At 35.6% G+C, this 11,052-nt stretch overlaps 1 protein-coding gene across 1 annotated transcript in view; it reads right to left on the bottom strand.

The window, feature by feature from the left end:
* The window catches only part of STRBP (spermatid perinuclear RNA binding protein), a 51,111-nt gene that overhangs the window by 20,231 nt on the left and 19,828 nt on the right, over positions 1-11,052 (bottom strand). Inside the window, exons 6-10 of the mRNA XM_008592368.1 lie at positions 10,450-10,561; positions 9,694-9,791; positions 9,375-9,486; positions 775-867; positions 180-379 (exon numbers count right to left, since the gene is read on the bottom strand). Of these exons, the coding sequence (XP_008590590.1) occupies positions 180-379; positions 775-867; positions 9,375-9,486; positions 9,694-9,791; positions 10,450-10,561 (615 nt within the window). The remainder of the gene's footprint in view (positions 1-179; positions 380-774; positions 868-9,374; positions 9,487-9,693; positions 9,792-10,449; positions 10,562-11,052) is intronic.

Genomic DNA, 11,052 nt, shown 5'->3' with positions numbered 1-11,052 from the left:
GGGGCAGCACTGAGGGTTGCGATCCGTTGCTGGACACGGAAAAAGACAAAAAAGACAAAAAAAAAAAAAAAAAAAAAAAAAAAAAAACCCTTGGAAAATGTTAATTTACCATAGGAAAATAAGCACCTTATTTGGAACATAAAATAACAAAGCATTGCTAAGTAAAATAAACACTGTACCTTCACTGCTACGTGAAGTTTTGCTGTTTTCTTGGATGGTCCTGAGGCTTCATACGTTGTGCCATCCACATCTACAGACATTGTGAAGACTGGGGCATGGACAGGGCCAGACTGAGATAAGAGCTTATACTGAAGCCCAGGCCTGATCTGATTGAGCCTCATTAATGCATTCATGAGGTCTATTGCTTTGCTATCCAGGACTAATAAAGAAAGAGGAATAATAGCAGAAGTTAAGCCATTTTGCTTTAATCTATGCATTTGTAAGTTTCTATAAATTTATCAGGTTTTAAAAAAATGAGAATTTCAAAACACACGTACAAATGAACTTCACTTCATAACTGTAAAATTACTTATTATGCTAATATCATTGTAAAAATAATATGCATTACTATATACATTAATTTTCGTTTGTCAATATTACTGTATCTTAAGCAATTAAGCTTGGAAACACAGAAAAGTTATTCAATTATCAATTTCTCAGTTAAAATCTATTCTTAAAACTCCAAATCAATCAAATTCTTCACTTTTCAATTTTTCTATTTTATGCTATAAGACCTTTCTAGTTCACATCTGTAAGAATAAAGATTTTACCTACTTTTCCTTAAGTTTCGTTTCATTTTCTTATTAGGATCTTTATCATCCCCTAATCCATCTTCAAATGGCCTCTTTAGAGCCGAAGACCCAGCACCTAAAAACAATTGGAAGAGATTCATTACCAGTCAAAACAATGATCCTACTTACCCTCCCAAATGTATCGAATATGTTTAGACAGGAAAATCTTAGCAATCACAACAAACACTATACAACTTTTTCATTGATCAATTAAATTACCATATTTATAACTAGAAAAGTAAAATTTTTAAAAGCAAATCTTCTTGAAATAACTTAACATTTAACTTTTTGTAAATATTTTCCCATTTATTCACATATACACACAAATATTTACGCATATGCTGTGGTCTAAATGTTTATGTCCCCCCCCCAAATTCACATGTTGAAACTTATTCTGCAATGTAATAATGGTGGGAGGTGGGGCAACTGGGAGGTGATTAGGTCATGAGGGCAGAGCCCCTCATAAATGGGACACGTGCCCTTATAAAAAAGGCCCGAGAGAGTTTGTTTGTCCCTTCCACCATGTGAGGACACATAGCAGTCACTATCTATAAGCAACAGGCCCTCTCCAGACACCGAATCTGCTGGAATCCTGATCTTGGACATCTCAGCCTTCAGAACTGTGAGCAGTACATTTCTGTTGCTTATAAATTATCCAGTCCAAGGTATTCTGTTATAGCAGCCTAAACAGACTAAGGTAGCACATATTCATATCTGTTATATGCATGAACAGAAAAAGTCTGAAAAGCTATATATCAAAATATTAAAAAGCAGTTACCTCTGGCAGGATTTATTTTTACTTATATCCTCTCAAATATTTCTAAAATTTAACATTTATTACTTATATAAATTTTAGAAGTCCACATGTTAAATCTTATGCTTTCAGAAATCTGATTATCAAACTCTAAAATCATCTTCCTCTTCAAATATCATTTAAGATTTTATTTGCAGTTAACCACCTCCATGATCCTACTTACCCTACCAAACGTATCTCATATCAGCTTTCTAAAAGTTTCTATGCATCAGAAATATAAAGTACCATAAAAGTACCATACATAGTACTATATCAATGACTATTTCATATGTATTAATTCCTGTGTGTCCTTAGTGCTCCTTGAGGGTCAAAGATATTTTTTCCTTGTCTTGTATCCTACAAACTGTCTTAACAAAAAACTTAGAAACAACATAATGTGTATGGAACAAAAACTAACTGAAGTGATATAAATCAATTTCTTGGATAAAGCAGCCAGTTAGTGCTGTCGAGCATAAGTAGGAGTTTTGCTGTCCAAGTTTTAAAACAATTAGAGAAAGCTCATCAACCTATCCAAGTGTTTCCAACAACTCTGTGTCTTCAACTTAAAAGCTGTTGTTAGGTTTTTCCTAAGGAAAAGGTTATGGGCAAGATACTAATGCCACAAGATTTCCAGATGCACTAGTGAAAGCTTATAATAATACAGAGATTAACTATGTATTTTCGGATAATCAAGATTTATGGTCCCTTGGGCTAAACCCTGACTTTAACATCTGCTTGGGTCAAAATTTACCACTCTGGTCAGTCAGTCTTGATGTTCTCTTCAACAGAAGGCAATATCTGCTTAGTACTGTATTTCATTTGCATTACATAAAACTGTGAATGTGCCAATCTCCCAGCATGCAGTCTTTAAGAAATAAAAGTTAAAAAGAAACTATGTCTATTCAATCACCCTCCCTCTCATTAAGTTAAATTAAAAGCAGCTCCTTGATTGCCTGGAAATCACAAGCTGGCTTAAATGCACAGATCTATTCTCTAAATCCTCCAGCTACCTAGAGTTCCATAGATTAAGCTTCACTCTACCATCCCAGCCACTGGGGGAAAAGCTATAAAATCTGAGGCTATTCATAATGGTAATCTGGGGGAAAAAATGGGATTGCTTCACAAAAAGCAAGTAGTTTTCAACCTTTTATAGTATCTAGTAATGAGACATAATAATTTCTGAGGCAACAATTTTTTAAAATAATATTTGAGTGTTTACCATATGCCTGGCACTGTTCTTAATATCTTACATGTATTAAACTTATTTAATCCTCACAAGCACTCTATGAGGCCAGAAACTTTATCATCCCCATTATAAACTAATTCAACAACAAATATTAACTGAGCATTACTATGTGCAGGACAATTTTAGGTGCTGGACATATAATAGAGAACAAAACAATCTCCCTGTTGCTATTTTATATGTGGTGCTCATCAGAAAGGTCAGAAATGTATCACTGATGAGACGACCTTTTGATGAAGACCTGAGAAAGTAAAACAGTGAACTATTTAGCCATTTGGGAAAAGAGTTCTAGGCAGAGAAAAGAGCATGTACAAAGGTTTTAAGGCAGCAACATGCTAAGAAACAATATAAAGACCTGAGTGATTGGAATAGCATGATCAAGGAGAGGAGGTCATGAAGGAGATAAGGAGAGTCTGGTTATATATGACAGTAGTTCTCAATCTCAGCCGACATTAATGGACAAAATATCAAGGTTCCACTTCCAGTATGGGAGAGTAAATAAATCAAAGAAGGCCTCCTGGTGAGAGCAATTGGAAAAACTGGACAAAACACAGAATAAATATCTGTTCATAAGTAATAAAGAATTATGGAGTCAAGACCTGGGAGGTGAAGGAAATCCTGTATTGGGGGCCACATTTCCTCTAGGGGCATCTTCCAAATCCAGAAGAGGTCATTAAGAACTGAACAGAGGACTTCCAACAGACTCCCAGGATCAGGGGTCCAAACTGTAGTTCAAGGACCACCAAGAAGAAAAAGCCTGGTGAATCTCCACACTCAGGCTGGGCCTCTTAAACACTATACAGTACAAGTAAAATGAACTGGAAACAGTCTGGACTTCACAAACGACTGAAGACCAGCTTCAAATCATCTTAATCCTAGACTGCATTAAAATGATCTAGAATTGCCAATTCCATTAGCCATCTTCCAGAAACAAATATAAATCCTCCCTAGAGGAAGATTAGCATTATTCTAGGCTTTACATTCTCTACAATTTTTCATTTAAAATCTCCAGCACTCATAATACTCAGGCACATGAGAAGACAAGATATTGTGATCAAAAATCAAGAGACAAAGCAGACAAGAGAAATAGACCTAAAAGGAACCCAGATGATGGAGCATTCAAAAACAAACTTTATTAAAAACAATTTCTGACAGAAAATCTGAAACCATAAAAGAGCTGAAATTCTATAAATGAAAAATACAATACAAACTAAAAACTGGCAGAACTGCAAGGGGAAACAGATAAATTCACAATAGAAAGGAATTAACAGAACTCTCCCGGTAACTGACTACAAGTAAACAAAAAAATATATAGCACAGGGATATAAGATCTGAATAACACAATGAATGAATGTGATCTGACATATAAAGAACATTATGAACACCAACTACAGAATATAAATACTTTTTCAGACCAAAAAAGGACCATGTGCTGGACAATAAAACATGTCTCGACAAATATCAAAGGATGGAAATCACACAATGCATATTCTCAAATGACAGTAGAATAAGAATTCAAAAATAAAGAGTACACTAGAAAATCCTCATTTGTCTAAAAATTAAGAAATGACATCTAAATGGCCCATGGGTGAAAGAACTAATAAAAAGGAAAACAAAAGCAGTTTTAACTAGATGGTAATGAAAATTGTAATGTCAAAAGAATGTAATGTATGTGAAACTTTGCTTAAAGGGAAACTAACCATCTTTAACAGAATATATAATAAGAGGCTGATATACCAATAATGTATTTACTCATCTCATGAAATTAAATTAAAAGAAGAAAAAAGAAAAAAAAAAAAAACAGCCAGTGAGCGGCTGAGCGGGAACCGGTCTGTATGTGGGATCCGAACCCTCGGCGGGAGCGCCTCCGTGCTTCCCAAGCGGCGCACTAGCGCAGTGCGCCACCGGGCCGGCCCTAACAGAATATATAATAAGAGGCTGATATACCAATAATGTATTTACTCATCTCATGAAATTAAATTAAAAGAAGAAAAAAGAAAAAAAAAAAAAAGAGCAGCAAAGTAAACCCCAAAAAAGTATAACACCAAGGTCAAGGGTTCGGATCCTCATACAGGCCACCTGTCAAAAACAACAACAACAACAAAAAAATGCAGACAATCACAAAGAAAGGTAGTAGTAAGGAGGTTTTAAAAACTAAGGATGGCCAGCCCATGGCTCACTTGGGAGAGTGTGGTGCTGACAACACCAAGTCAAAGGTTAAGATCCCCTTACCAGTCATCTTTTAAAAACAAAACAAAACAAAAAAAACCTAAGGATATGAGCAGATGAGTAGAAATTAAATGAAATGAAATAAAATACAAACATACTGATACAACAGAAGATGATCAACAAAGCCAAAAGCTGATCTGTTTGAAGAGAGTAATAAAAATGATAAACCCCTAGTGAGAGTAATGAGCAAAAAAGAGCAGGTATGAAATGTATAAAAGAGGACATTACTACAGATACTGCATACAATGAAAAGATAAAATGATCTTATGACTACTTTATTCCAAAATATTTTTAAACTTAGATGAAATAGACAATTCCTAGAAAAACACAACTTAACAAAAACTTTCATAAGAAGATGATAGTCCTATGCCTATTAAGGAAATTAGACCCATAATTTAAAACCTTGCCACAAAGAAAACCACATGCCCAAGTAAGCTTCACTGATGAATTCTTCCAAACAGTTAAGGAAAATATAACATTGATTTTAAACAAACTCTTCCAAAAAACAGAAAAAGAAGGAACACTTCCTAACTCACTATATAAAGCCAGCATAACTTTGAAGCCAAAACTTAAAGCATTACAACGAAGGAAAATTGCCAGCCAATCTAACACACAAACCTGAGCTTTTGTGAATTCCTTACAAAAACCTACATGTGATCATTCATAACAGCTTTATTTTTAACAGTCGAAAATTGAAAACAAACAAAATGTCCTACAGTAGGTGAATGGTTAAACCAACTCTGGCTCATCCACACCATCATATAGTGAATAATGGAAAGGAACAAACTATTGACACATGCACTAACCTGGACGGACCCCAAGGGCATTTATGCTGGGGGCGGGGGGGAATCTCAAAAGATCACATGCTGTATAATTTCGTTTACATAAAATCCTTGAAGTGATAAAATTATAGAGATAAAGAAAACTTAGTGGTTTCCAGGGCCTGGGAACAGTTAGCGGGAAAGAAGTGATTGTGACTCTGAAGGGGCAGCACAAGGAAGATCTTTGTGGTGATGAAATAGTTCTGCATCTTGACTGCAGTGGTGGTTACAGAAATCTACTCACGTGATAAAATGGCATAACATTTATACACACACATTGTACTAATATCAGTTTCCTGGTTTTGATATTATACTATAGTTATATAAGATGTAACCACTGGGAAAAGGGTACACAGAACCTCTACCATCTTTGCAACTACCTGTGAATCTGTAAGTCTTTTAAAATAAAAAGTTAAGGGGAAAAAAAAGTTTGGGGAAAACAATTGCTGCTTTGTTGAGAACAGACTCATGGTCAAGGATGGAAGCAGAAAGAGCAGATAGTTTACTGCAAGAATCCAGGTGAGAGAGGATGGCAGCTTAGGCAAGAACACTAGCAGTGAAAAAGTTAAAGAACTAGCTGAATTCTAAACATACTATGAAAGTAAACAGACAAGATTTGCTGATGGCTTGGATATGGGTGAACGAAAGAGAGGATTCAAGGATGACTTAAAGGATTATGGCCTGAGCACACAGACAAAGAGTTTCCAATGACTGGGATATGAATAACTATAGAAAGAAAAGAGCAAAGGCAGACTGAGGACAGGAGTTTGGATTTTAGACACCTTACCTTTGATACGTCTGTTAGACATCCATGTAAGAGATACTGAGGAGGCATTTTGATATCTGGGTTTGAGTTCAAGGGGTGGTAGTCTGGGGAGGAGGTATAAATTTGGGACAATCTTCAGTGTACAGAAAGAAGGTATCTTAAGGCAGGAGACTAAATGAGATCCCCTAAAGAGTCAGTGTAAATAAAGAGAAAAGGTCTGAGAACTGAACCCTGGGACACTTTAATATTTAGAAGTCAGGAAGATGAAGAACAAAGACAACCACAGAATCAATGATGAGGTTCAAGAAAGGAAATAAGGGTACTAGACAAAGTGATGACAAGGTAGGCAGAAAGCAGGATTCTTTAAAATACGATTATGAGGGGCCAGCCTGGTGGCACACAGAATCAATGATGAGGTTCAAGAAAGGAAATAAGGGTACTAGACAAAGTGATGACAAGGAAGGCAGAAAGCAGGATTCTTTAAAATACGATTATGAGGGGCCGGCCTGGTGGCACACTGGAGAGTGCGCCACTTGGGAGCGTGGAGGCGCTCCCGCCGAGGGTTTGGATCCCATGTGGAGACCGGTTCCCGCTCACTGGCTGAGCGAGGTGCGGGCGCAACACCGAGGGTTGCGATCCCGTTACCGGTCAGTAAAAAAGACAAAAAAGGTAAAAAAAATAAAAAATAAAAAATAAAATAAAATACGAGTACGGGCGCAACACCGAGGGTTGCGATCCCGTTACCGGTCAGTAAAAAAGACAAAAAAGGCAAAAAAAACAAAAAATAAAAAATAAAATAAAATACTATTATGAGAAGGGTACAGGTACAGTTATTGATGAAGACAAGGTCTAGTGTATAGCCACAGAATGGATAACTGAGGTAAGATAGAAGATAAAATATTTGTGGGAGAGGAAGTCAAGGAATTGATATGTCATAGTTTTGAAAAAAATCATCTGAATGCATACTGAAATCACCAAGAATTCCAGAATTACAGTAATAAAGTTTAAGTGTGAATGTCAAGAAGCTAGGTGCTAAAGGCATAAAAGTATGAGGAAGAACATCTTGTAGTCAAGGCACAAAATAGTTTAAGTGACTTGCCAGGTCATGTAGCCAGTAACTTGATAGGGCTAAAACAGGAACACTAGCAGTCTGGTTCTATTTTATGCTATAAATTGAGAAACCAGCAGTTCCCAAACTTTTGAGAAAGGTATTTAAAGCTAAAAAAATATATATATAAGTCACATATCAGCAGATGTACTTTTACTAATCTAGTAAAAGAAAAAATACAAAACCAAAAGAACTACTTTGAATTCAGCAATTGAAATAAAATTTTCTGTTGCTAGTCATATATATCTAAATACATATTCGAAATTTTTATTCAATCATTCAATTCACAGACAATGCTTCATGTCAAATAAATATGTAAATCCCTTCCAACAATTTCTTCACCACTGAGTGAGCACTCTCTAAAAGAAATTGGCTCTTATTCCACAAATTTTACTGAGCACTGGTTTATAATAAAGGTTATCATATAATCTGGAGTATTCCTTCCCCTGAGGAGCTTACAATGTGAGGCAGTGATCCTCAAACTTTTTAGCCCAGGACCACTTTATACTCTTTATACCACTGAGGACCCAAAGAGCTTTGCTTTGTGGGTAATATCAATCAATATTTAGCTTATTAGAAATTAAAATAAAAATTTTTAAACAAGAATGTTTACACAAGAAAACATTCATTAGCCATCAGGGTGATAATGTCATTACATGTCACATGCACACACTCATGAAAGAAAGAATAGAAAAGGCAAAAAAATACCTTAATATTATTATCATAAAACACTTTGATCTTGTGGACTCCCTGAAAAAGTCTTTGGACCCACTGGAATTCTGTTGTCTAAATAAACAGACTGGGCAACTGCACTATTCTTGTCATGTAGAAATTATTAGTAAAATAATATCAGTTATGAGAAATAGGCTGGGTCCCAGGTGAAGAATATGGGGTGTTAAACATCCCACCTTCTAGTATAACAGGAGAAGGGGAAAAATGTTTTTTGTGACATAATGAGGAGAATACATGGATTCAGGATTGCATATACACTGTATTCCAGGCACTGAGTCAGGCATTTTAACCTGACAACAACCAATAAAATAAGAGGGTATATCCCTAATTGAGGGAGATCAACTAATTGCTAAAGGCCTAATAATAGTAAATAGTGTAACTACTTTAGAAAGCTAGGTCAGACTGACCCCAAAACCTACATTCTTTTCTGCTGAAACTCTTGAGTTCAGATAGACTAGTACAAATGGAAGATGGTCCTGAATTTCCCAATATGACTTTCTCCTCCTCTGGATTTTCTCTTTCTCGTTACATAACATTCCCAAGCAAGAGAAAGATCATCCAACTGATTAGTGACAGTAATAATGTCTCCTCCCAGTTTATGGTTTATCTACTCTCCTTAGACCAGGGGTTCTCAAAGTATGGTCCCTAGGCCTATGCTGTAATGGCATCTGGCCAACATAGTCAAATGAGCTGGTCACTAATAAGAATAAATGATACCAAGCTGATGTCACTGATGGGGACAGAAGAGAAGTCGGGAAGAAAAGCAATAAACTTCTTCATACATGACTTGGATGAGTAATTATTAAGTCCCTCAACTCTAAAAAGAGATGCATCCTATGACCATCTCACCACTGTCAACCCCCAAACCTAATAAAAAACTTTCGTGCTCACCTTCTTTATCAGTAACTGACCAGGAATACTTCTGAAAAGGTTTACTAGATGGAAGGGGGTCCATCTCCAGCACTTTATAAATTTGGCCAAAGGCTGATAGTCTGAGTGCATGCTAAAGAACAAAACATTATATTTAATCAAATTTCAACAGCCATTCATAAAGCCCGTAGAACATCTAGTTAAAACAACATTCATTAAACACTGATACTATGATGGAAGAAGTCCTTAGCAACACCAAGAAAAAAGTATTTAAACAGAACAATTCAGAAAATAAAGTTTTGATCTCTAACAAATCACAGTGATAGGCCCAGTCTTCTACCTGTGCACTGTGGGTAATATCTTCTTTTTGCTGGATGGTCATATAGCTCAGAGCATCTGTCGGGTCTCGCTCACAAGGATCATGAAGACCAGGACCCCCTTTAATTAAAGCAAAGAAAAATGCAAGAATCATTTAGAACTGGGTTTAAAATCCACTAAACTAACACAAAAGAGAGAAGAATGAATAGAAAAAGAAAAAAAAACTGAGGAACCAAGTTAAAAGTCAGTTCAATTAAGTGCGGTAAAAAGGACACTCATTTTCAGTATGTTAGCATTTTAAATGTCCTTATTTTATACTGGAAGTTACTTGTATATCTAAGGCCAAAATTGGTTCTGTCTTTGAAAATTTAGAAATAGCACAATGAACCATACCAAATCTTTAAAGGAATTACATATGGAAAATAGACCAAATTTAAATTTTCCAAATTTAACACCAGACTACAAACAGAATGAACTTCATACATTTTAACCAAACATCTGCATTTTCAATTCAGACTTCTAGGTAAAGCAAATTCATAGCAGACACAATATCTTATTAGCACCCTTTATTTTAGAACATATGAAACACAAATTATAAATAGCAAAAAAGAGAGTTTTATAGCACTAACCAACACACAAACATTCTAGTTGCTAAAATTCCAAGCAAAATAACTCCTACATATCATTTTTCCATGCAGAGAATTGAATATATATTTAGAAAAATAAAATAAAATGAGATTTTTCTGATTCTTCTGCCTCCTGAGTTTAAAACCCTTACCAGGAAGTAGTATTCCAGATGCCAAACACTCCATGACTCGTCTCAAGGCCTCCCCAGCACCCAAAGGTCTATTACAAGTACCTATAGACTTTTCACATATGAGCTCTAGGGGCTAGAAGATATTAAATCACAAATTAGTATGTGTACCAACTGTTAAAAGGATTCTAGTTAAATGTGAACTGACATTCCTATCTACAGGGGAGCCAAAAGTGAAAGTCAATTTAACATTTACAGCCCACTTAACTTTTCCCCCCATGATTATCAACTTTTACCCCAGCCAGAGTTTTTAAACCAAGCACTTTTGAGATAATATTTTCAGAAGACATTTTTGTAACAAAAACTTTCTTTTCAGTTACCCTGAAAGGATCGCTAAAGAAACTATGGTTATCTCATTCATTTAACAAAGATTTAACAAGGCTTCATAAAAGTTAGTAATAGCTAATAACTAGCCAATGTACAAACCCATCCCACCTATCTCCCACTAAATGTAGGAAGCATTCAAACCACAAATATCTCAATATAAAATAAGACTTAATTTCAGGTAGCCTGCACCAAGCACTATATTTAGAACAGAGAACCAAATCTCCATATTTAATAAACCAA

The sequence above is a fragment of the Galeopterus variegatus genome, unplaced genomic scaffold, assembly GCF_000696425.1.
Source record: "Galeopterus variegatus unplaced genomic scaffold, G_variegatus-3.0.2 Scaffold7836, whole genome shotgun sequence".
In the NCBI taxonomy this organism is placed as follows: domain Eukaryota; kingdom Metazoa; phylum Chordata; class Mammalia; order Dermoptera; family Cynocephalidae; genus Galeopterus; species Galeopterus variegatus.
The sequence above is the reverse complement of the archived record's forward strand: the minus strand, read 5'-3'. Positions and strand labels throughout refer to the sequence as shown.